The sequence below is a fragment of the Tetrahymena thermophila genome (assembly GCF_000189635.1).
Source record: "Tetrahymena thermophila SB210 genomic scaffold scf_8254786, whole genome shotgun sequence".
NCBI classification, from domain to species: domain Eukaryota; phylum Ciliophora; class Oligohymenophorea; order Hymenostomatida; family Tetrahymenidae; genus Tetrahymena; species Tetrahymena thermophila.
In genome coordinates, this window is record NW_002476542.1 from 280,882 (window position 1) to 308,763 (window position 27,882).

Sequence of the window (27,882 nt, forward strand, 5' to 3'; positions counted from 1 at the left end):
CTTATTTAGTTTTTTTGCAAGTTGTTTATATTGATATTTTTTTAATTTTTTTTAAATTAAATATTTCTTAGAAAAGATATTTTCAAGTCTGCATATAAAAATATTAATAAAATATGCATATTAATGCCCACAATTTTTCTATTTAAGATTATTTAGAGCTTAAATTTATTTAGAATTACGCGGTTTTATTCTTAAAAGGCGCAACAATTTATCCGCTCATTAAATAAATTAAATACATCAATCTATATATCCAACGTTCATATTTTTAAATATATCTTCTAAGCTATAAAAAAAAAGAGCTAAAATTTCAAAGTAAAAATCAAAGTAAGTAGGAATTAATTAAATCATTTAATTTGAATGAAAATTATAATCAAAAAAAAAATAATTGTTCATTCTTGAAATAGTTTTTAATAAATTTATCTTTTTAATAAAATTTTGCTTTTAAAATATTTATTTAATATTCTATTAAATATATTATTTTTAAAATAAATACATTTTTTATTGAGTTTCTGTTAAAATATTTTATTTAACAAGTTTTTCTATTATTTTAAAGTAATTTTTTAAATTATGTTTAAAATAATTATATGAAAAAAAATAAATAAAATATTAAGTATTATTTGTATTGCTATTACTAAATCAATTTTAAATTGTATTAATAAAATTATTTTTTTCAAATAATAAATAGTAATTTGACAATATTTATAAAAGATAAAATAATTTTTACTCAATAAAATATTTATAAAAAATTCAAATAATTTATTAATATAAAAGTTTTTAATATTTTTTTAAATATATAAATTGAATTAAATTTCCTATTAGTTTTTGATAATATTTTTGTATTAATTCTTTTAAATTAATATCTACTAAAGATGATAAAATAGAATATGTTAATCAAAAGCATACCTTTTATAATTATTCTTTGAATAAAAAAATTCTTTCTACTATTAAATTCTTTTAAATTATAGTGAAAAATATAATAGATAAATTTTTTTGAAATATTTAAAATTGATAAAATATTGGTTGGGATACAATTTATAAATATTTAGCTTGTATTGAATAAAATTTATGCAAATTAAGCTTAAAAAAGATTGATATTATAAATACAGATTAGTAGAATAAATGGGTGCAAAAAAAAATGATAATAAAGAAAAAAATAAATCTAAAAAAGATAAGCATAAAGAGGAGGAAATAGAAGATTAAAAAGGCCGTTAAAATAAAAGGAAAGAAAAAAGACATAAATAAAAGAATTGGCAAGACTCTGATGAATTTTCTAAGCATTTGAAGGAATTTAATGATGAAGTGTCAAAGTATAATTTGTATATAAAGGACGTTTAAGGAGATGGAAACTGTCTGTTTCGTTCAGTTGCAGACTAGTTGGAAGGTGATGAAAATATGCATATGTATTATAGGAAAATTGCAGTTAATTAACTCAAAAAATAAGAAGAATTCTTTAAAAATTTTGTCTATGATATAGAATTTGACTAATACCTACATGAAATGTCTTAATTAGGAGTATGGGGTGGAAATTTGGAAATTTAAGCTCTTTCGGCTGCACTAGGGCATAATTTTATCATCCATTTAAAAGGAAAGCCTTACTTAGTTATTAAAGGCCAGGCTATTAAAGGGATATAAAAGAAAACTATTCATTTAGCATACCACTCTGAAGAAGATATAGCAGAGCATTATAGCTCAATTAGAAATATCGGAGATGACGAGTAAAGTATTCCTGCCTAGCCCATAAAAAATGAAATATTTAAATTATTAGAAAAAGAAATGAATAAAGATGATGTAAAGGAATGTATTGAAATTTAAGATAATTAGTCAGAAGAAAATGATGAAAATACTGATTAGATATAATAAGAAAATAAAGATATACATAAAAATGAAACAAAAAAAAGTAAGCAATCTAAAATAGAAATTGCTAAGTTAAAAAAAGAAAAAGAAAAATAGAAAAAAGCTGAAAGACAGACTTAAAACCAAAAGCGAGAAAAAACTCATAAATCTAAGAAGTAATAAGTTTAAGATAATTCAGAAGAATAAATAGATGTTGGCGATGGGGATGATATTGAACAAAATGAAAATCAAGAAAACTATAATGCTGATAATTCTTAAGAAAAACCTTTAGAATAAAATGAAAACATAAATTAAGAAAATATGAAAAGAAAAGAAGAAAAAAAAATTAAAGATTTGGTTTGGTAACTTGCTTCAATTTAATTATAAGAAGATGTTTCAAATAATAAAATAGAAGGATAGTCAAAATTAATTAAATTAGGGAGAAATTAAAAATGCCATTGTGGTTCTTTGAAGCCTTACAAAAAATGTTGCGAATCAAAAGACTTGATAAATAATTAGTAAAACGCAAACAAAATATAAAATAGGTTAGATAACTTAAAGGATGTAGTATTTATTTGAAATTTTCAAAAATATAAATTAAAGTTCATTTTACCATAACTTAAAGCTTCAATTTTTTGACCAACCTTTATATTATTAAATATTATTTTTAATAAGTAATTAAATTCAACATACTATCTAAACTTTGTAGAAATAATAATAATTTAAGAATTACATTTTAGTTAAAATATTTATTATTAAATTGTAAAATTTAGGTAAAATTTTATATGAATAGGTATTTATATGAAATTACTTAGTATTATAATATTTTATTAATGAATGATAGCCATTTTAAAACACGTATAGTATGTATTATATAAACAAATGCATGAAACATATTTTGTTAATAATTTAACAATACTTTCTCAGTTTATATGAATTACTTATATAATTTCTTTGGTTTATTTTGAGAAAAGAATTATTAATTAATTACAAGTAGTATTTTATAAATTAAAGAATTAATAACTATTTGCAAGATAAGCGTTTTCTTAAATAAGGTTAGATTAAAATCTTACAGTTTATTAGATTAGGGGAGTAATTCTTAGATTTGTAACAATTAATACTCACACTTTATTAATTTAGAAATTACTTAATTAAATAAAAAATAGAAGGGAGGGTGAGTAAGATAAAATCATACAAGATTAGCTATATTTTGATTTTCAAATAATCCAATTTTGGAAATTTAATATATCAAAGAAAAGACCACCTTGTTTAACTAAATTTAAAAAAATTAAAGTAAACCAGTAGTTGACTTTAATTTAAGCCCTAATTAAAATATTTAATTGCCTAAAAATATAATATTTGGTCCTTTTAAGACAAGGTTTTTTGATTTACATTTGTACAAATAAATTTATATTGCTTATTATTGAATTAAAAAACATTAGTTTGATTTAGACCTCGTTATGTGATTTTTACATTTCTATTAACTTTCTAATTATCATTGATAAATCAAATAAGTTAAAATAGAAAATAGGTCTTTAATACTTTTGGAATTGATTAATTTGTAAAAAATTGATTAATGATAAGAAAATAGATGATTTTACTTTAATTTTTGATTTTTATTTGCTTTCAACCTTTTATTAAAAACTAATGCGTTTAGCAAGCTGGTTAATGTTAAGCCCCAGATTTGACCTGTAGTTCATGCTAAAAACCTTATGAGGATTGCTCGTAAGGGTATTTAAATGGTGCAAGCACTTCTTAAACACCATCAAAGTGCTCAGATTAGTACGCATTTTATACTGATTTGGGAAGTTGTTACAATTAATGTCCTTCAGGATACTCATAAGCTGAAGCGTTATATGAATGCGATATATGCTATCCGCGCTAGTGCTAATAATGTAGTCCCAATGGATGCCTAAGCTGTATACCTGGATAAACTTTTAACCCTGTCAATAGTGTATTTTCTTATTTGTAAGGTTTCAAATTAATTATATAAAATTTGTTAAATTTAAACTAAGTCATGTATATCGAATTGCGGTAGTAATAATTAGTTTGGTACTCTAGCAAATACATGTGAAGATTATTGCCCTAATTAAATTTACTATTATGAGGACTTTCAGACTATGAACTGTCAGTAAATTGAAATTTGTAATTCAGTCAGGGTATATGAAAATTTAGATCAAAGTAATCCTCCATCTTCTCAGTATATTTCTCATCTTTTTTCAATAAACAAAGGTACTATATATATATATATTATTTAAAGCATGATTTTTATATTATTTTTAAGTAACTTAATTCTCTCTGCTTTTTTAAAGTTTTTTTATACTTCCTATTAATAATACATTGTTTTTATTAAAATACCATTAGACTTGATAATTAGCGTCACACAATCTGGAGAAATTTACGTTAGAAACTATCCCAGATTAGATACTGTGATATACTAAAAATTAAATAATTAATAAATTTAAAATGTAATTTAAAATACTCTCATTAATTAATTAACTCTTTTTTAATTTAATAAAGACATTTAATTTTTGTAGCTTTTTGTCTTAGAATGACTAGCTAAATCTATTTATTACATGCTTTACTACTCCTGTGTATTAAATAGTGTAATTAAGACTAAATGACTTTAGGTAATTTTATATGCTTGGACCTACTTCTTCAAGCGTAAGTATGACTGTAAGCAATTAAAATTTCGTTTATTTTGTCTGCGTTTTGCATGATGAAACTCAGGTCTTTGAATTTTCATATTAGTTTTTACCTAGTTATCAAAACTCCTAACAGTATTAGAAAAATACATATTACATTGATTACAAGCTTGGCTTTGAAGAAGTTTTTGACTTGTATGTCTATCCAAAAGTATTCATTTAATACATAGCCCCCTTAGCCTATGGTAGTAGCTATGGTTGCTTTTTTATAGATCAAACAGGCAATAAGTACAGAATAGATACTCTTTCAAATCCTGCTGTTAACTGTTATTTAACTTAAATGACCACAGATGTTAGAACGCTGATCGCCTATAATGGAAATACTTACTAATTCGTTTATATAAATAGCAATACTACTTATACTTATTATAATGTTTAAACATTACCAAACAGTATTTTGCAGCTAGTTTCAATAGGATAAAAAGTATATAAATTCACCAATTTTAAAAAAATTTATTTTCTCTCTAATTCTTTTTGCTTTATCAAATTCTTTCTAAAATTAAAAATAATTATTTTCTTTTAAATTTTTTGTATTTATTTATAAAAGATGTTCGCTGAATGTGTAGGTAGCATACTACAGGTATATAATATAAATTTAAAGTAGTTAATCCTAGATACCTATTCTACCTAGGTACTTTCCTCATTTACTAATGCATATAGCTAACTCTAATTCCTATAAGATCACATAATTATCGTTTAGAGTTAATTGCTATTCTTATACAAATTTAATAGCAATCAACAACTTTTCTTGCTAAAATAAATAAAAACGAACACAGATACAATAAATTCTTTGTAGATCAACTATAAAACAGATACTTAATTTGAATTTCTTATACAAAAGAGTAATAACTTGTTATAGTTATTTACTTTTAGTACTAATTCTCCAACAGAATTAGCAAAAAGCACCGTTTCATTAATAAACCAACCTGAAGTTTTATATACATAGCCTTATATTACTGGTACTTAAATTATTTAGCTGTCAAATTTTAATTAATGGATAGAATTTAAATAAGCTGGATATGCTTTTATTTATTCAAGCCAAGGAAATAGCTAAGCTCTGTAAGGATCAGTATCAGGAATAATGAAAGTCTGGGATTTAGATTTAACTATAGCAAGAGATGTTTACTATAATGTTCTTAATTTTAACTCTACAACTGTTATATTAGGTGGTATAGTTTCTTCTAATTAGCTTCAAGTTATTTTCGTTGATAAACTTACATTATCTACAACCTACAAGCAATTATTGAGTGGAACTAGTTCAAATATTATTTCTTCAATAACAAATATTAGTGCCCCCTAAGCATTTTATTCTTCAAAAAATATTTCTGTAATTATAACAGGATGTAATAAAAGCTCTGTTTGTTATTCCAGCTTTTTTGTATCACCAATTCAAACTCAAAGTAAGTAACTTACTTATTTATTTAATAACTAAACTCATAACTTTTTTTCTTTTAGGCTAACAGCTAAACTTTACTTTCTAAGTTACCCAAACAAACAATATTTTATATTCTTTTGTGTCAACTCAAAGTTAAAAGCTCTTAATTATCTCTGGAACAGCAGGTTCTTATAAATTGATATCATATAATTACTTAGGAGCTTAAGTAAAATTCTATTTTCTATCTTTTATTTTAAACAAAAAAAAATAATTTATAACATTAAGGAAAATGCTTACTCAAACTTATAAAATTTATCTGGATACATTTAAGGATACTTATAAGATAGTAACAGTATCTTCTATTTAATCGCTAATTAGAATATGTATAAAATAAATGTCTCAACAAACAGTATTATTGCAACTATAAATTTCCCAAGTAGTAATCAAATAATAATATCTAAAGATTTCTAGTTTTATACTATTGAATACATCCAATAAGGAACATCATCATATAGTGTTTCATTTGAGTTTGGAGATCTTATTAAATTTTATAAAAAAGTATCAATTTATTATTTTATTTTCTTATTTTATAAAATAAATATATCATAAAACTTTAATTTTGATAGAAAATTTAAATTGGCTCAGCATCAAGTCCATCAAGCGTTTAAAGTTAAATTTCATGGAATGGAAATTATTGTGTTATCTTCAGTGTATCTAATGTTATGTTATTTAACATGGTAAAGAATACTACAGATTATCAGCAAGCATTTTCAAAAATAAGTGCTACTTCCTAAATTGTCACATTTTAAGGAGATTATGTATAGCTATATGATACAGGATTGATATCAACATATTCTATTTCTTTTAATAAAATTGTATTTAACCAATATCTAGCAAGTGGTTAGGGTCTTTATTCATTTATATAATAACTAACTTTTAATAACAATATTCCAGCATATTTGGGTACATCTTAAAACATATAGTTAGCTTCTAATTATTCTAGTTCAATCATTTTCTATTACAAAAATGCTATACCAGATAGCACGATAGTATATTTCAATTTTATTCCTGTCTTAAATAAAGGTATTTATATATCTTCAACCTAAGTTACAGTGAGAGACTATAATCTAAACTTAGATTAAGTAGCTTCTTATAATTATTTTACCTCGCTCAATCCATCATTTGATAAAATTTATGATTGCATATATGATAATAATAGCAATATATTTATAATCCTTCCATAAAGTATTTTAATATTCAACCTCACATCTAATTCTTATGTAAATATTAATTAAAGTAACAAATATATTAATATTAAATAAATTTATTAATTAACAAAACAGAGTAGTAATATATACTAATTTAACTATTAGATGACTTCATATTAAATTGATACTTATCATCTAAGATTGTATGCTTTTATTAATTCAACTATCATTCAACTTAGCCTAAAGGTAAAATTTATTTTTAAATTTTAGTGGATTTAAAAAATATTTTAATGATTTTTCTCTTCATTAAAGTTTTATCAAAAACAAAATATTTTGCATTTTATTTAAAAAATTTAAAATACAATACTTAAATTTATTTTTAGAAAATATGTCAAAAATTTATGATCATCATCATAGGTGGGTGATGGTTGATAGTATTTAAAAATTATATCAAATTTATTCTATTTTATTTATTATTAAAAAAAATAGAAATTAAATGTGAAATTTTATTATTAACATAATTTAAAAAACTAAAAAGGATTTTTAAAGCAAGATTGTTTGTCAATATCTTAACTACGATGATAGTACTATATAACCAAGAGGAATTTTCTATAGCTTTAAAATGAATTCTATAGTGAGTTACTATAGATAAAATGTTATTTTTTATGATGCAACAAGTAATTAAATAACTACAGTTCAATTTACTGATATAATTTTAGGAATGTATTATTTTTCTTAAAACGATTATATAGTAGTTTATTAAAAGTCTTTTTGTAATATTCTTTGGCAATCAACTACTTTTTCAAAAACTTTCATTTAACTTTCTCAAATTCCTTAATGCTTGAAAGACACCACTCTTGTTGTAATATTAAAAATAAAATTTTAAAGCAGTCATTAATATATTTAAATAACTAAAAGGTTTCGTTTTTACCAATACTAGACTCTTTTGCTATATACACATCTATGTTAAATTAATTATAGCTTTATAGATAGAATTTATATAGAGACGGTTATAGCTTATCTTCCTATGCAGTAAATCAAGTATCTAACATCATTATAGATTAAACAAATCTTTATCTTTTTGTAGCAACTGATAAAGGTCATCTGTTAATGTTTAATTTGGGCAATCATGTATTTAGCCTTTAATACAGGAATACAGTAAATAAAATAAATATTATTTGAATTTTTTTATTTTTATTTTTAATTTACTAAAATATAAAATTGATTTTATTAAATAATTTAATATTAAAAGAATAAAAGAAAATTTTATTTTAATTAGCAATATGATATTATTTCTTAAAATTACATACTAAAAGTGAAAATATCCAAATATTTAATATAATTTTTTAAAAAAGTAACCAAGTATACAAATTAGTAGGTCTTTGGCTTATGACGAATAGAATGCACTTGTTTTTTTGAGAGCAAATAACACATTTTAAATCTTCGATGCAAAAAAATAACAAATATTTTACACTAGATAGGTAGATCCATAAACAAAGATTTCTTTAGACAATAACTACAATATGATAGTAGGTAGTAGCTTTAACGAATTTTTCTTGATTGATTATGTTAGTATTTTATAAGATTATAGTAAATCTCTTCCTTTTAATTTTGAACCTTAAATTTACAAATTAAATCAATTAAGTGTAATCCTCATCAATAAATTTGAATGTAGTATAAAATCTTATGTAAATGGATAGTTAGCAGATTATATTGCTTTTAATAATAAATCAGTATGTAACATCAATATGCTCATTTACTATTAGAGCAATATAGATCCTGCGACATACTATTTAATAATTGTTTATGATGGATTGCAAATTAGTTATTAATTATAGCCTGATTCAAGCTTAAAACAAATTTCTACTTAAATTCTTGACGAAGATATTAGAAAAGTTAATTAAATAGTTTCTAGTAATAGTTAATCACCATATACCGTATTCCAAACATAAAGCAGAATTATCAAATTACTGAGTATAAATATAAAATAAGGTAATTAAGTTTAAAACTTGTAAAATCTATACTAGCTAAGTCCTAACGAAGAGCTTTTACACATTTTTGGTGATCAATCTTTACTGATTTTTAATTTTTCTACACTTACTGTAAATTTATTTTAAAATTAGTAAGTGGTTAAATAATAAACTATTACTGATTCTGTTACTGGTTTGATATCTCATTAAATTATCTCAGACTCTAACAAACTAGTTGGTCTTGTTTTTAATGAAAATATTTACTTGATTTCATTAGGTTAATAATCAGCACAAAGCTCAATGACTACTATTCCAATGAACTTTCCAAAAAAGTAGAATGTGATGGCTTTCTTTGACTTGAATTTTAAGAGGATTTTTATACATTCATCTAGATATAGTGGAGTTGCTATATATGATTATAAAAATCTAGTTTGGATGAGTATTGTCCTGCCAACTTATGCAGAAAGAATATTGTCAGATAGCATGTACTTATTTTTTGTAAGTAAAAATTCAATTGTCATTTATAGTTTAAGAGAACTTAAGTATGTTAACATTATTAGAACCTTAAAATCAGTTAAGGATATCAAATAAATAAACTCTCTTTAAAATCCATCAGTTCTGGTAATATAATCTGTTGATAAAGTTACGATATATTTGTTATAAGTTGGAATTATTTAAGTTGCGAAAACTAGTCAACAGTTACCTTCATATAAATTAACAAATGTGTATCTCGATAATTCCTTATCTAATGTTTACAATGTAGTTTTTGAAGGTTACTCATACAAATATTATTTTTCACTAAATTTAAACCTCAATTAAATAGGAAATAATTTATGTGATTAAGTAATACCAATATACCCTTTTACATACAACATGTATACTCTTTTAAATTTATAAAGATCAGATTATTAAGTTACAAAATCTCAAGGTATCAGTATCTAAAACTCTCATTTTAGGTTTTATGACAACTCGTCTTTTAATTTAATGAAGGCATCTGATTTCTATTTAGATAATAGAGCAGTTGTTTCATTTGTAGGCTATGTTACTCCTTTCACAAAGGTTTAGGTTCTCCCAAATCTGAACATCAATAATACTTTTAGCAACAATTAAGGTGCTTGCATATTCAAAAATTTAGAGCTTTTATTTCCTTAAAGCTTGAATTTAAATGTAAATTTTAACTGCAACTACATAGTTTTGGACTATCTAAAGCTGACAATTTAAACAAACTCTTTAATTCTCAACTTTACATCTGCATTTGATATAAAAATTAGGAATCTCTTTATCAGTGGTCTTAACGATAATAATCCATCTACAAGCATGCAACTTAACTTTATTGCTCAAGATTCTATAAACATACAGAATTTTTATATTTAGGATTCTGTTATCAGCTAAATAAGTAATCCTATTTTTACTATAACAGCTTCAAACATCATATAAATAGATACATTTTAGATATAAAATTGCTCATTATAGCAAAATAGCTCACCATTTATGATTATTTCATCCTCTATCTAGTTATAGATAAACAATCTCATTATGAACAATTTATTTTTGTAATCAAATACATTTAATAGTATGATAACCATGCAATATGTAAATCAGCTATCTTTAAACTCAGTAAAACTGCAAAATGTTACAGACTAACAATTAACTGGCTAACAATATAACAGCTTGCTCTACTTGTAACAGACATCTAATAACTTTACTTCATCAATATCTTTAAATTAGTTAGATATCTAAAGTTCTCTTTTTTAAAACTCTAATTTTATATTACTAACGTCAGTTAGCTAGCTGCTTAACATGTAAGTCTCAATTTTCAATTGCACTTTTATGGATAATAAAGTAAATGAAATTTTTAGTGTTGATAACAGTAATCCTTAATTCAAATTAAACTTGCAGAATTTATTAGTAAATAGTGTGAAATTTAAAAACTACATACTCTTCAATAACAGAATTAATATGAACTATAATAATCAAAGAATATTTACTTTAAACAATCTTGTACTTAATAATTGTAATTATACTTTAGAGCTAAATAATTTAAATACATTATTGCATTTTAATATATTTTTGTTGAATCTCTAAGAATTCTAGACTGTCACTCTAAGCTCGATCAATCTTAACTAAATTTAGATTGATATACATTTCACTTAGTTAACTTTTAGCGCATAAGATCCATCAACTACAATAGCTTAAGTTAATTATTACTTTATGAACCTAGAAAATATTCAGGTCCTTACAATAAATGATTTTTAAGTTAAAAATTCAAAACATTATTAAGATAAAAAACTGATTCTACTCTAAATTCTAGACACATATAAAACTAATATCACAAATATATCAATAACAAACACAGATAAAGTAAGTTTGTTAAAGTATGAACAGACAAACTTAGATAACAATAAAATCCTCTCAACTCTTATAGGCCAATAATCTTAATTAACAGATGCAAATTAATTAAAGCTAACAAGCCTATTTCTTACAAATATGACATTTTATAATAACACAATTATCAACAGAATAATTTAAATAAACTATTTATATTAATTAGAAATAAATAATGCAACAATTAAGACTATTAACATTGGAAATTAAATCAGTTCACCTATTTTTGCTTCAAATTTATTACAAATAAACTTAAAAGTTTTAGACATTGAAAACATTTAAAATTTCTAAGATAGTTTGATAACAGTGCAGTAAGTAACATTTATTGATATTAGTTTCTCCAAATTTTTAAATTTGAAAACAATCGGCAGTGGAGCAGCAGCTAATTTCACTGAGTGTAATTAAATTTAACTAAATCAAAACTCATTCTTAAACTTAAAGTCTTTGTAAAACGGTGGAGCAATAGTAATCCTTCACACTCCGAACAGTGTCTAGCTTAACAATAACTTTTTTATTGATTGCTCATGCTAATCTGGATCAGGTGGAGCTCTTTATGCACAAAATTCAATATTTTAAAGTATTTTAAGTAATTAGTTCACTGGTAATTAAGCTTTACTAGGCTCGGGTGGTGCCATTTACTTAGAGAACTCAGATATTTTACTCTTCCTTTAGAATTTATTTGAAAATAACAGTGCTTAAATTGGAGGAGCTCTAAGATATACACTTTTGAGACCCAAAGTTTTATTAAATGTATCAAGATAGGTCAGATTTCTAAGTTATTAAAACACATTTTAGAACAACAAAGCTTTTTTATATGGGTAGGACTTAGGTTCTTACCCAACTAAACTTATAATGAAGGGGTAACTTAACTAAGAATTAGTCGTTTAAGATATTTAAAGTGGTAGTTAGCCACTTAAACCTATAGAAATTTAATTTGTGGATGAAGAAAATGAAGTAATTAACTTTCCATTTTAAAATTAAACTAATTTAGAAAGCTCTATCCTTAGCTAATATTAATAATATCAACTTGTCATCAAAAGTAACAATATAGATCTTTCTGGTATACTAACATAACAATATAACTATGAAAAAAAAGCCTTTATTTTTGAAGTATAAATGATTTATTTACCAAATAAGAATAGTACTTTTTCAATATAATCTGATAGCAAAATATAAATGTTTACAAGCAGTATAGAACAAAATGTTTAAAATCTTATTATAAATGCTACAATAAAAGCTATTTTCCGTCCATGTCTAATAGGTGAAGAATAAAGAAGTATTGATAATCACATCATATGCTTTTAGTGTCCATAAGGTAACTTTCATAATTTAGCTTTGCTTTTTTCTCAATTTTAATAACTTCATAAAAAATTACTTTAAATTTTATAGATTAAATTATGATAAAATTATGCTTTTTCATAATTAATAGAAGATTTTTTTTTGAATGAATTCATTTTTTTCATAATTAAAACTAAAATGATTTAAAATAATTTTATACCAATTGCATGGATATGAATATTATTCTCAAAAAATTATACATTAAAATTAAATAAAAAAATTATATTGAAAAATTTTAAACATGAAAATAAATTTTATATTATATTTTTAAAAGGATATTACAGTATTCTTGATCCTATGAAAAATTCAACTCATTAGTGTTAAGTTTGTCCATAGGGAACTGTAAGCTGCTAAAGTAATTAACTGAACTTATAGAATGGATATTGGAGAGCAAATAATGAAACTGATTAAGTTATTGAATGTGATTCAGGAGGGGCTTTTTGTGTTCCAGAAGATAGCAATAACAAATTTGGTTGCTTAGAGGGGCATGTTGGTCCTATTTGTTCTCTTTGCGATAATTATTAGAAAGTTTGGGATACAAAATATACAGCAATTAATACAAAAGGAGATTGTGCTAAATGCTCTTAATCAATCAACGCACTCAATATGATATTCTATATCGTTTTAGCTGGTATTATTTTTGGTTACCTTATGACATAAATTTAAAAATAAGTAATCATTTGTCAGTAGAAAATTTTAGTAAGGTATGTAAAAATTGTATTTAATACAATTGTTTCTAGAAATGCTATTTCCACAGTCACTGTTACATTTTTTAAACAGCTCACAAGTTATTTGTAATTCCTTATGCTAATTAGGTAATTATAACTAGAAACACCTTCATTTTCTTAGTATTTTGAATATGCAGGAGGTAATCCATCTGCTGTTTTCAAGTATAACCTAGATTGTTTTGCACCTTAATTTGAAAAGCGTGATGTACCAATATATGTGATAAGAGTACTGTGGACTATGGTCTAGCCTTTAACTTTATTTATAGCAATATAAATAGTTTTTTTGTTATATCCAAAAAGAAGTTATATTTCAACCCAACATGGATATTTGACTTTTCTGATTATTTACATTTTTTACTTTCCCTCTATCAATGATATAACTATTTCTGCTTTATCATGCAGATAAATAGGTACTAAATCATATATTTAATTAGACTTTAACTAGTTGTGCTGGGACTAAAATCACATAAAATATACATTAAGGTTGATAGCTCCTATTTTTGTTATAGTTAACTTTATAATTCCAGCTATCCTTTTTATTAAAATGAATTAATTAAGAAAGAATCTACATTCTCTTCTATTTAAAATCAACTATCAATATGGATACCTATTTTAAGTAAATAAATTTTTATTTTAAAAAATGATATAAATAAATTAATAAAAATATAGGAATATAAACAAGAGGCTTATTATTGGGAATTGGTTAAGCTCTTTATTAGAGTTTCAACAATTTTTACAATTAAAATGTTTAGCACTAGTGTATATGTGCAAGGATTTATTATTGTTGCCTATCTTTCAATATTTAAAGAGTTATCTCTTAGAATTCAACCCTATAATTAATAGTTTTTTAACTAAATCGAAGTGACTTCATTGAATACTATCATATTTACATTTTATATTCTTCTCTATGCTAACTATCAAAATAACTAGATAGTATCTCAAGTTGTATGGATTTTAGTATACCTTTTAAATGGATTGTTTTTGGGCAAATTATTCTTCTTTTGTGTTGAGAATGTTTTACTCAAAATACCGATATTTAAATATGTAGCCAATAGAATCTATTTGGTCAGATTACCTTTCTTTAAAACTATCAGACTTAAATTTAATATACCAAACGAAAACTTGACTAGAAAAAGTCTAAAATACTGGAAAAAACTTAGAATTACGTTTCACTTGTCCAAAAATAAAGATGAATTTATTGAGAAATTCAGTAAAAAAATAAGGTAAAAAGTCATTAAATCAAACACAATTTAAGTTAGATAAAGCTTTATTAAAACTCCAAGTAAGACAGCTTTTAGAAATAAATCAAAGAGCCTCTTTTTCTAAGATCCTTTACCTTTATCTTCTCGTAGTCAATCAATAGTATTTAGCAATGTTAATTTAAAGAAAAAATGAAAGAAATATTCTCTTATTTTTTCCTAATTTCAAGGATTCTACAAAATATTCAATTAATTTTAATTTAGATATTATAACAATTTTTTTAAATTAATTTTTTACAAAAAAAACTTCAAGAGAATAAATCATTGTGCTAAATAAAAATATATAATAATATCAGGTTTGTCTCGATTTCCTAAAAAAGCTTATTCCAATTAATAAGTTATAATAATAATAATTATGTTTTTTTATTTAATTTATATTATTTTTATGGCTTTTAAGTATTTTTAAATTAATATTTATCTAATACTATTTATATTTCAATAGTACAAAAAAATTATTTACAGTTGATATAAACACTAAGAAAATCGTTAAATTTTTAGAAAAAATAAGTTTTCAAGAATTATTTATACTATTTTATACCATAACTACTCACCTACCTATATTACTTTATTCATATATTTTGCATATTATATCTATTATTTTGAAATAAATAAAGTAACATTGTTAAACACCTATATTTTTTGAATTAATTTAATATATTGTAAATTCTCATATATTCATATCCACATCCCCTCTCACTATAAAATGTTAACCAAAGATTAAAAATTTATATAAAAAAGAATTAATAAACTGATTTCAGCCTTAATAATAATCAACATTTTAGAAATATACAAATATTTATAAATCTATATATATGAAACCATCTTTCACCTATTGGTTGAGAAGCTACAAATTCTAAAACACTTAATCCCATCCTTAAATAAATATTTTACTTAAACAATAAGTTACTAAGTTATTATAGGTTTTGTTTTTGGAGGAATGTCCTAAATATTTGAGAAATTACAAGATTTTATTATCCATTTTTAGGTAGCATAAAAAGTAATAGGAACATAGTGAGTTTCTAATATTTAGCTTAATTCTTAATTTCCTAGTATGGCTAATGTAGGTGTTTTATTCAAATGTAATTAAATTATGAGTAGATAGAAATTTCTTGAAAACTTTATTAAATTCATCAATAATAATCATTTAAATATTTTAAAAATTCTAAGAGTAAACCAATATTGGATGACGTTTAAAAACTATAAGCTGGTTTAAGAATTCATATCAAAACCATATATGAATTTATATAAAAAAATCTAATTGATACGAGCAGGTTAAACATTAGGTTAGACTTTTGTTAGTGGCAAATAATTACTACTTTTAAAATTTCATTCAAATAGAAAAAAAATATTTATTGATTAATTAAATATACTTTGGAAAATTAGCATTGAAAAAAACATAAAACAATAAATGATTGCACAAAATTTATTTCTGCTGATTAATCCGCTTTTTGCCATAATGAATTTATACACTGCTTACTGGGCTTTTCAACTAGGAGAAGTGAGATATTTACTCATATTCCTTTCTGCATTTTGCCTCGATAAGTTGTTTTTAGCACATCGCGATTAAAATTAGAATTTAAAAACTTACATCATGACTGTATTAATTGATTTTTATTTACTAAAATATCTCTTCACAAAAAAATATTACGATGAGCAGCTGAACACTAGCTTAAATGCTAAGGTGATAGTAAGTATTTTTCCTCTAACTTTGTTAAATGCTCTTCACAATTTTGATTACGAAAATATCAGCTCATATTTAGCTTATAACTTGTTTATTGTTTAAGTAACCATCACAATAACTGGATCTCTCCTCTACTAGCTGAGCTTTTGTAGGAATAAATTAAGATTAAAAGGGGCTGTTCATTGCTTTTTAACTCACACATCTTATCATCTCTCTCTCAAAACTATGAGACTAATGTATGGAACCTAAGGCCTTAATTTAGACTATTATCAAATTCCAATTATCACTTTACAAGTAGTAATAATATCTGTGTATATGCCAAAAGAAAAGTTGAATTTGATTCTGAAGATTTTAGGTGTTTTCGATGGTATTTTGTCAAATTTTCAATTATAATACAATAAATTAGTAAAAGAATAAAAAGATTTCTATTATTATTTCTTATACAACACACTTAGTTATATAAGCTAATCATTAATTTTCTTTATAATCATGATAAGTGTGGATACAAACAACCTTCTCCCTGATATTTAGTAAGATTCAATTAAAAATTTTATTCTTAAAACTCTGGTTCTACTTACTATAATCTTCAACTCTGCCTTCCTTCTGTTTGGCCTTAAAAAAATATACATAGATATTTTTAGAAATAAATACTTTATATTGTATTATCCAGCTGATGTTCTCAATGCTTCAAGATATATTTATAATAGCAATAAAAAAGTTAACAAATACTATATATTTAGTGCCCTCCGCTATTCTATCAATTGTAACAATTAAAAGTATATCATAGATTAAGAAATTCCAAATGAAAATTATGAGCTCTTTCTAGATAATACAGTTGACAGAAAATGTCCATATTATACTTTATAAAAAAGTATTTCTTACTAATTAAAAAAGCAGAAAACAATAAAATATGACATTGTTCAAACAAGCAACCTAAGCAGATAATGCTGTAATTGCAGTTTATTTAAGCTCTTTTCTGAGGAATAATACATCCACAAAATAAATTATCAACACATTAATTCAATTAGAGTTATTGAATTGATTTAAATATATTTTTAGAGATATGAAAGATCATTTTTATTCACTGAATTTTCTGAGTTGCTATTTGAAAAACTAAGTGTAGATTTTCATAAGTCTCTTTCAAGCATGAAAGCTGTCATCTTTTAGATATTAAGCTTTAACAAAAACATTAAACCATATATGACAATGATGCCTTAGTTTATTATGTTTGACTTATTCACTCTTGATTGAAAGAGCAAAATAAAAAATATAAACTAAAAATCTATTCATATCTTCATAATTTTGAATAATGCTCAATTAATTAATTTAATAAAATTATTGAGAACTATAAATCATAGTTTATCTCTTATTTTATAATTAACTAAATTTCTTTTCAGATTAAATTTAGTTAAAATCTATTTATATGCTTTTTAATTTTAAAATGTAATCAAAAATCAATAAAATTTATTTTTACTATTTAAAGTTTTAATTGAAAATATTCTTTAATATTTACTAAAATCTCATTTAATTATATAAATAATTTATTTAAATATATTAAAATATTTATGCAACTAATAACTAAAATTAATTTTTATAGGATGAGTAAAAAAATGTCAATTGTTTATATTTATTAAATTAAAATTATTTTGATGGCAATAAATAAAATTTTATTTTATAATTATTAATAAAAAAAGAATTTTAATATTATATTTTTTGACACAGCTGATTCGAAAAATGAACAAGGAATTTATTACATATTTTTTATTAACTAAGAAATAATATTTTATTTTACTTTATAATTTTTTTATTTACAGTTTAAGAGATATTCTTAAATTTTGAAATTTTTAATCTATTTTTAAATAAATAATTTTAGATTTAATTTATTTTAATGTTTTTTAACAATTTTTTTAGTTCAAAATAAAGTCATTTTAGTGACTTTGTTGTTTTTTCAGTTGTTTAATAGCTAGGCATATATAGGGTTTCAATCTATGTATTCTCAATAAGTTTGGAAATGTTATCATGAATCGTTCCCCACCTTTTTAAATAGATAAAAATGAATTAAATATTTTCTTTTTAATTTTTTACCCTTGAAAATTGAATTTTTTTTCAGGTAAGGTAACTAACTGTTAAATGTTTCTTATAAGCTTTTTTAGGTCATTTTCATCTCCTTCCATTTGATCTTAAGATGCTTTAATTTCATTTAAAAAATTAAAAAAACATATTTTTGAAAATGACAATTACTTTTAAGGAAAAAAGAAAGTTCTCTTTCTTTTAATCTCTAGGTTAGCTGTTAGCCCTATTAGTTGAAACCTTCAATGCTCTGCAACCCTTTACTGATTCCTTCATTAAATTATGGCCAACTATTGATATAATACCAAAATAAAAAAATAACATCAGGTTTTTGTTAGCTTGTGTTAATACTTTTATAAAGAAAGGTGGATCTTTCTTAAACTACTCAGCGAAGTAATTGCTTGCGTTAATTGTGTAACTGCTGATATATTTATTTCATCAGACCAACTTTAATAATTGATAAAAATTTTTTACTAAAATATAAATAATTTATTTGTTAAATACCCATTCAATATCAACTCAAGGTTATCTAAAAGAATTAATTATTCAATACAATCTGCGAATAGCTTTAAATCAGTTGCATTTATTTGAGTATTGTTTCCATATCTATATATTAAATAATTCATGATTATTTAATTTTTAGTTTATTAGAATATTTACATAGAGGCAGACAAATCTAAAGAGAGTGATCTCAACTCTTTTTTGTTCTTCAAAAGTTAGCATATTTTTTCAATGACATTACTGTTGATACATATTTCTGTAGAGCTCCAACTATCAAAAAATTAATTAATTAATTCATTAAAAATTTGAAGAAAAATGAATATCATACTTTGAAAGATTTAAGCTTAAGTCAGACAAGTTTTAAAAGCTTCTTTCAGTAAAATCTAATATTTCTATTTGGCTAAGGTAGCTTAAATCACTCCAGTCAGAGGCATTTAAGTTAAAAGATGTTATAGCAGAGAGTGTAGTTATATTAGAAAATATTTCTTTGACTGTATTGTTGTTCACTTTAATATTTTAGCCCCATCTTTTATTTTAATATATTTGATTAAACAAAAATTGTAACTCAATTTAAATAAATAAATAGCTGTTTACCCTGCTAGATTAAGTTAAAGATTAGTTAAATTTTTTTGCAACTATATAGCAATAAACAGGACTTGCAGATATTTTATATCAATGTTTAAGTTTTTAGAGGCCCAGCTAATTAATTTCACAAAAATTATTGAAATTTATTCTTTTTAAAATAAGTAAATTTACTAAGCTAAATTTAAGTTGATTTTTTTGAAATTTTATCTAGATTTAATAAGCGAAACTATGTTATAAATTGAAGCATTAGTGATATTATTATTTTAGTGTCCCCATCTAATAAATATTTAAAAATAAATTTTATTATAAAACATTGATTGTAAGTTTATATTTAAATTGAATACGCTGCTAAATGTAAGGTTAAGCATTCCAAATTCTTAAATTTATCCAGAGAGTTACATACTTTCTAAACACATTAATCAGTTAATTTCTACTTTTTTAATAAATTCCACATATACTAAGACCTGATTTTAATATAAAAATTAATGTTGAAGTTAAATATAATTTAAGAATAAATTAAAAAATTTTAATTTTTTTTAGAATTTAAGATATTTTAATAATAGATTTAGTTTAATTTACATGTTTAGCTTGAAGCTTAGTTTAGTTGTTTTGAACTCTTTCATAGATTAGAATAAGAATAAATAGAAATTTTCAATTTAATCTTCAGAAAGAATTTAATTTGTGCAGTTTTAAGTCCACTCTTATTTTAGATGAATACTTCGTATGCAAGATAATCTCTCAATTTCTTAGCTGAGTCTTTGCACCCATGTCTACTATCTGTTAATCATATCACTTTTTGTTCTATTTTTTTTAATTGTATATTTATTTGAAAAATATTTAACAAAGATATTTTTGCTTTAGAATTTTTAATAATAAAAAGTTGATTTACTGCTACCCAATTAGAAAAGTAACAAATTCTTGATCGAAGGTAAGAACTAAATGGTGTATTCTGATAAGTTTAGAAATTAATTAAATAATTAGGTCAACTGATTTTTGCTTTTGCTCCAATTTACAAGAAGCAATAGGCTCACTTAAGAAATTAATTTGTAAAGTGTTCACATTTGGATAATTTATCTAAACTGAATTAAAAATTTTTAATATTTTGTGATGAAGGACTTGAATTCTCATCTTCTCAAAGTATTTGCTATGAGTTTTTAAGTAATTTTAAATAACTTCGCAATACTTAAAAGCTTCACTCTAGCTTTTAGAATATGTGATTTAAACTCTATCAAGAATCAGTTAAATTTTTCTTTCATTGACATCATAGAGTTAAATAGATCCTAAATTTCTGTAAACTCCTTTCATCTGAAGAGTCAATAATGATAAATTATTTTTTGCAGTAAGAATTTAATTTATTCCCTTCTCAGTAATGTAAAAGCAGTTATCAAAGATAAGATTTTAAATTTAAAATTAGCCATTGTTACAAAATAAAGAAATATCTTAATCAGTAATAATAGAATTTGATAGATCAACTATCCTCAAATTACTACAATAATCAGAAATCACCAAGCTATCTATTATTTCAGTTCCTACATTTACCATATGTGAGAGATTTAATTCTGTCTTCTCTTAAAACTTTTCATGACGAATAAGCTTAGAAATGCTTCCTTTAACTTCGATCTTGAGTGGTATATCTAATAAGTTTAATTACATTATATAATAAGAAAATTTTAAATTATTTTACCTAATAATTATATTTCGTTAAATATTTTTGAGTTCTTTATTCTATACTTTTGTATTGGTATTAGTTGATCATTGATGTATATTTAACTATTATTATTTTCACTACCTTAGAATTATTCTAAAATAGTCAACAATTCTTATTCTATACGATCTATCATCTCTGTTTCAAAAAATATTTTCTTCCCTTAATTGAGAAGAGTCAAGAAGAAATCTTTCTCAAGATTATTATATTTCTGTGAAGGATCATAATAAATTACAATAGAATTTAGGTATTCTAATAATTAAAAAAAATTTTAATTTATTTTGCAAAATTTTCTATGAATAATATTTAATTCTAATAAGAGAGTGGATTTTAAAAATGATTAAGTGTATGTGCATGAGGAATGATGAGTCATGTATTTATTTAATTAATATAATTAATAAAATCAATAAAAATAATATTTATGATCACTCATTCTATTAAATTTTTTATTAATTATTTTTTATGAAAATAAAATATTTGTAAATTGTTTTATTTTTAATATAAATGATTTTTTAAATTTTAGATTAATTTTTTCCTATCAACTTTACATAATAAATTATAAATTGATAGTTAAGAAAAAATTACTCAATCAAATTTAAAATTGTTTCTTAATCTTTATAAATGAAAAATAATTTTTCGAATTGATTTTAATATAAAAATATTTTGTTAAAGTAGATAAATTAATTACATATTATTTATTTTCTTTGGAAGTAAGTGCAAAAACTACTATTAATTTAATCTAAGGAAAACTTATACTGGTCTATAATATAGTTGTTGTTTTGAAGGCCTGCCAAAAAATCCAAACAGACTTGATTCATTTCACCACAGTTACTTAGATCGAGAAAATTAATATTTTTAGGAATTTTAAGCTTTCTGAAGTATGAAGGATTATACTTTTCTTTGTTGAATAAGTCACAATCTGACAAATTTATATATTGAATTTTTTCTAGTTTTGGAGAAGAAAGATATTTAAAAGCTTTATAACTTAATTCTTAGTTAAACTTGTTGAATTGTCGGTTAAATTAAATAGACACTCTTTGCAAATTTTTATTGAAAATTTTACTGTTTTTAAAGGCCGCTTTTAGCAAAATATCACTAAGACAATCTACATCAGACATAATTAACTCTTATAAACTTTACAAATGAGCACACTTTAATAAAAAGTTTTATAATGTTTATGGATTATCGAGTTTTAATCCACTTATATTTAAGCTTTCAAGATTTTAACATTAATTTGCTGAATTTAAATAACCATAGGATGAGATTTTACTATCAAAAGATCCTTTTTAGCTTGAATTTTTCATTTTGTTAAGTGCATTCCACTCTTCAAAAAATTTATCTTTTATCTAACTACAGTATTCAATATTTAATTTTTTTAAATTCCTTGTTCCTTTTAGTTTAAATAGTTTAATTAAGCATTAATGACTAAGTAGAGGACTGTTGCTAAAGTCAAGCTAAGTAATGCATCCGAAGTAATCAGAATCAAATAAGGATTATAAGTTATCTGGTTGATAATCGTTAATTACAAGGGAATTTACGTTAACATTCCTATTTTATTATTGCGATTATTGTATAGCGTGACCAACTTCAACAATTTGCCCATCTTCAAATCCGCTTAAATCTAATTCTTGCAAAAAGGGAAATTCTTTTATGATTTCTTTTACATTTTAAAGTTCTATTTATTTAACTCTTTTCATTACTTTGCATTCTCTAATAGCTTGTTTTACTATCTCATCTTTTAACAATTCACTTATAAAATTTACGTTGTCTTATTCTTCTCTTTTCACAAAGTCAAAATTAATTTGGTCGACTCTTTTTACAAATTTTATCAACTCTATGTAACTATAATAATAATTTAAAAATATTAAATTAATTTTATATTGAAATTTTCTTTATTTAAATGTTTATCAATTGAATGTTAAAAATATTAAAGAGGAGAACAATTAAAAGAATTAAAAATCTTTTAGGATTTAAAAATTTTTTTATAAGAAAAATAAATACTCTTTAATTGTAAATGATGGCTTGTTCTTGATATTCTCAAAAAATATATTGACATTGTTAAAGGTTCCATAGATTAGACCTTCTGAGTATGAGTTTGCACAATCATCTTAAATTAGGTTTAATTCATATTAATCAAATTTTTAGTTTTGAAAAATGAAGATGTACTATCCATATTCTTTAAAAGATTTAATTGTCATTTCGATAATTCTCATTTTTCCTTAATTTAGGATTGTAACGTAGATGGGTTGCTCGTTTCTGTTTGCGTTTAGTCTTATTTAATATTTACAGTTTTCTTCTTGGATGTTTCCTGATGCAACAAGCCAGTCTTTAAGAATAAAATTGTAGAAAATCCCAGAGTAAATAACATAAGGAGAGAATGTTTATTGTTATTATTAATGTAATTTATTGTTTACTCCATAATTAAATAGCGACTTTACCATAACTGCTGATAAACCTAAAGTATTTTGGCTTTGATGACTACTTGCGTTATTATTTTAACCCTAATTATTGTTTTAAATGTTATTAATAAGGTTATTATTCAAATATTGAGAATTGTTTAAAGTGCTATTTTTAATAGCATCTTTCATTAAAACAGCATCGCCTACAGGATTATTATAGTAAATTGTACCTTTTTATAAAAAAATATTTTAATATTCAATAAATTATTGTTAAAAAATTCATTTTTTACCTTATCCATAAAAAACACCATAATAAAACTCCCCTATATAAGAGTAATTTCCTTAAAAGAAGTTATATTTTCCTTCGCCATGAGGAAGATCTTTATCCCAAGTACCATTGTAGATGAGCTGCTTTAAATTTGGGTTGCTTGGATCTACTTCATAAAGTTCTCCATAACCTTGGCGGATAAATTCTTTTTAATTTTTTTCATTTACTTTGCAGAGATAGTGGCCTTTATATTCTTAGTTTTTAAACTTATATACTTTAAAAAAAATATAAAAAGTATTTCTTACTAAATAAATATTACTAATAGTCTTTAGTTCTCTATCTTTTTACTCAATCACTGCGCCAGGTTTGATAAGAGACTCACTAATTTTAGGATATTCTTCTGGAGGAAAATATTCAGAATAGAGGTTGATAAAGTTGTTAATCACAATAAAGTAAAGTTAACAAATTAAAGAAAGTTTAAGAGTTGATATTCTGTCTGTTTCTTTAGATTCAAGCATAGCTACAAGTAGGTTTTCAACTTCATAAATTTAGTCGTTCATAAGAAATTAGTGAGTTTATGTAAAATATTAATTGACTTTTATATCTTCCTTTTACAAGAGTATATTACTTACTTAACTTGCTAAAGGATATGCAAGTTTTTGGTCTTTTGAAGGATTGAATTTCTCAAAGCCATCATACTAAGCAACTTTAACATTATTTAAAAATTAAAGGAAAACAACTCCCATACTGTAGATATCGCTCTTTTTTTCAAATTAATCATAATTAAATTATTCTAGTTCCTTAATGAGTTTTGATAATTTACTTTAAAAGGATCATGGATGCCCATCCATTCATTTTTATTAAATTTTTTATTTGGATCTTTCTTTTGAGCTTTAATTTCTTGGTATTTCATATCCCATTGAGGAGTTAGGTAACCCGGTGTACCTGAAAGAACATCTTATTTACGCAAAGTAGCCTTATCTATTAAAATATATAGTAAAATTGTTCTATTAATTAAAAAAATAATCCAATTCAAAGTCTAGATGAATTTTAAAATTATCAATTATAAACTGTAAAATTTAATAATTTAGATTTTTAATATAAAGCATAAATTCTATTGTTGATTGTTTAATTTGTTAAAGAAATGTGCATGCTAACTAACTACCTTTAGCTTTTTCTAGCTTGACTGCAAGAGGAAGAACTTATTCAATTTTTTCAGAAACATTAAAGTCAATCAAATAGTACGTTTATCTTTTTTTAATTATATTGTCATACTTAATGTCTCGGTGGTAATAGTTATATGAGTGCAGGAACGACACATTTCTCATGATTCCCATAAATAAATTTCTTATTTCTTACTTATTCCAGTAATGATGAAATTCATTCTATCCATTCATGTTATTTTTTATATTAGCTTATTGAGTCAATTATTTTAGATTCTTTTCACCCCTTTCCATGATAAAGAAATCTAATATCTAAATAATATATTTTTATTAAAAAATTAAAAATTAGTAATCAATTTTTGTAAAAAAATTTTATTATTAAGAATTTTAAAATTAAAAATGTTATTTTAAATCCTTCAACAGTTTATATTAGAAAAGAACAGTAAGATTAATAAAAATCTATTTAATTTATTAGAAATGTAAATTAATCACAAAACTATGTCTGTAATCCCTATACCCATAAAAACTTCTAGACAAAATAAACTGTGCTTTTTTTTGTTTTTACTATTTTCTGATAAAATCAAAATTAATTTATTCTTTTTAAGCTATAATATTTTAAGGTAAGCCTCTAAATTTATTACGTGTAGTTTTATATATTTAAACATATAATAAATATTCTTACTTCTTTTGAATAGCTGTCTTATATTTGGAAGCATTTGAAGAAATGCAAAATATCACCATCCAAAGACTATAGAGCATAGTTTTAAAGCTCTTCACATTTCTTAAATTCAGCTGCATTACTACTTTAGTTTATTTGAATTTTTATTGCCTAGTTCTAATTATGGTCCAAGTCAATTGCATACACCAATCCATATGCTAATATTTATGAAAATTTAACAAATTTTAATATTTTACAAATTATAATTAAATAATTCACTGAAAGTAGAGTAAATATAATATTTTTCTTTTCTACATTTAATTTATTTTATAATTATTTGTTTTATTGGCAATATAATTTCTGAATAAACAATAAATTAGCTTAGTTTAACCAATTTTTATATTAAATTTCAAAATTATTTTAGGTTAGAAATATCTTAACGAAAAGATAGATTATATATGATTGAAAAAGCTTAAAATACATCTAATATTATCTCCACTACTTTCAATCAAAATCAATTGTATAAGAATAATTTTATTATTTTATTTTTACTTTGCTAAATTTATATTTTTCTATTATTTGTTTGCTTGTTTTTTTTAATCGTAACCAGTATTTATTTATCAAATATCTCATATTTTCTTTACATTCTATTTAATATATCTATTTCAAAATTAAACGAGCTTTATTCAAAAATTGATTCAAGCAATGAGAAATCTGAAAAAAAAACTATTGCATTTATTCATCAAAAACTTATTAAAAGAAATATGGAATATTATATTATTACCTCCTTTACCAATTAGTTCCTTAAGTTAGTAGCGAAATTGATTTTAAATAATGTTTCTTATCTTTGTTTAATTGTTCTCATTCTCTAAAAAGTCTTTATTTTTTTCTAAGCCAATATATATTTGGTGAATATTGTTTTCATTACGAGGCAATTTTTTGATTTTTTATTCAATATTCTCCATTTTATCCTTTACTGTAGTAATAGTTACACTTTTTTAGTTGTTCGTGACTTTAATATAATAATCTTAGTATTCTTTCTTCCATTTAATTAAAAATTTCTGTAAAAAATCCATCTATTGATGAATTTTTGTTTCCTATATAATCTTAAACACCTTTTAAACATTTTCAATGTTAAATACTGATTAAGGAATTTCCAAAAACTCTTTAGAAACCTGGCTCTTTTATTTAGCCATCGCCTTTAAAAACCCTAAAAAGACTGCAAATTATTCCACTGAAAACGCTGCTTTTACTATCTCCCTACCAGTAGAGTTTTAAATTAATAACTTAAAGTAAGCTTCTCCTTTGAATGAAAATTGTTTGCCATCTATTATAAATTTAGAATAATCACTGTCTGCAGTTTATGCTATTCTACATCCAAATTAATCATTTTCTACTGATTCGTCAATTTCTTCTAAAAAAATAGACTTTTATACTCGCCCAGGGATGTTATACATATTTAGCTAAATGGGCTTTGATCTTTAATTTAGAGTCTCTATAATTTGTTTTTCTAAACTGTATTTATCCAACTCTATTAATTAACAAACCTAATAAATATCCTAGCAATATTATAATTATTGGCTAAAAATTATAATTTATTAAACGCTGAAAATATTAACAATCTGTTTATCTATAATACACTATTTCTTCAATATACATGCATTAATTTTTTAATAAAAATAATAAATCTATGTATTATTAATCTAAACTCTGAACAATCAAAATCTAATAAAAGCTAATACACTAACTTTTGTTTATCTTTTGAAAAGTTTTTCTAATAAAAACAATTTAATTCGTTAACTTGATGAATAATTTAAATTTTAGAAGAATTAATTTGATATTTTTTTACTAAAAATTATAAAAGGTTATTTAATATTCATACAAAATCATTGAAGTAATTTTTTTTATTTATTTTTTTTTATAATTGTGAAAATAAAGATTTTGATATTAATCAAATTTGTCTATCTTTGTGAATGTAATACTTGTTTGTAATATTAATTTAGGACAAAGTTTCTATTGTTCTATCTTAATTAATTAAAAAGAAAAGCAAT

The 27,882-nt window shown here is 23.0% G+C and overlaps 4 protein-coding genes across 4 annotated transcripts; 2 read left to right on the top strand and 2 right to left on the bottom strand. All coding sequences in view use genetic code 6, as the record gives it.

The window, feature by feature from the left end:
• Positions 1–1,291: 1,291 nt before the first annotated feature.
• On the top strand, positions 1,292–2,412 carry TTHERM_00554280 (OTU-like cysteine protease family protein, putative; the record flags this gene model as incomplete). Its single annotated transcript, XM_001009218.2, has 2 exons — positions 1,292–1,715; positions 1,766–2,412. The coding sequence occupies 2 exons, from the start codon at positions 1,292–1,294 to the stop codon at positions 2,410–2,412; spliced, it is 1,071 nt and encodes a 356-aa protein (XP_001009218.2).
• Positions 2,413–3,424: 1,012 nt separating this feature from the next.
• On the top strand, positions 3,425–14,937 carry TTHERM_00554290 (transmembrane protein, putative; the record flags this gene model as incomplete). Its single annotated transcript, XM_001009219.2, has 14 exons — positions 3,425–3,787; positions 3,849–4,065; positions 4,198–4,301; positions 4,354–4,962; positions 5,086–5,938; positions 5,994–6,139; positions 6,199–6,471; positions 6,540–7,193; positions 7,257–7,367; positions 7,660–7,983; positions 8,040–8,279; positions 8,477–12,791; positions 13,089–14,158; positions 14,212–14,937. 14 exons carry the CDS (start codon positions 3,425–3,427, stop codon positions 14,935–14,937), a joined length of 10,005 nt encoding a protein of 3,334 aa, XP_001009219.2.
• A 1,928-nt stretch (positions 14,938–16,865) lies between these two features.
• TTHERM_000554309 (hypothetical protein) lies at positions 16,866–17,399 on the bottom strand (the record flags this gene model as incomplete). The annotated part of the gene is made up of 1 exon (XM_012795939.1): positions 16,866–17,399. The coding sequence occupies one exon, from the start codon at positions 17,397–17,399 to the stop codon at positions 16,866–16,868; it is 534 nt and encodes a 177-aa protein (XP_012651393.1).
• A 1,006-nt stretch (positions 17,400–18,405) lies between these two features.
• Positions 18,406–27,288, bottom strand: TTHERM_00554310 (kinase domain protein; the record flags this gene model as incomplete). Its single annotated transcript, XM_001009221.2, has 21 exons — positions 18,406–18,517; positions 18,568–18,670; positions 18,724–18,842; positions 18,904–18,999; positions 19,057–19,158; positions 19,213–19,323; positions 19,382–19,579; positions 19,648–19,752; positions 19,810–19,914; positions 19,983–20,102; positions 20,218–20,439; positions 20,528–21,272; positions 21,323–21,595; positions 22,032–23,185; positions 23,345–23,972; positions 24,033–24,284; positions 24,330–24,771; positions 24,834–24,991; positions 25,176–25,485; positions 25,856–26,049; positions 26,616–27,288. 21 exons carry the CDS (start codon positions 27,286–27,288, stop codon positions 18,406–18,408), a joined length of 6,222 nt encoding a protein of 2,073 aa, XP_001009221.2.
• Between the last annotated feature and the right edge of the window lie 594 nt (positions 27,289–27,882).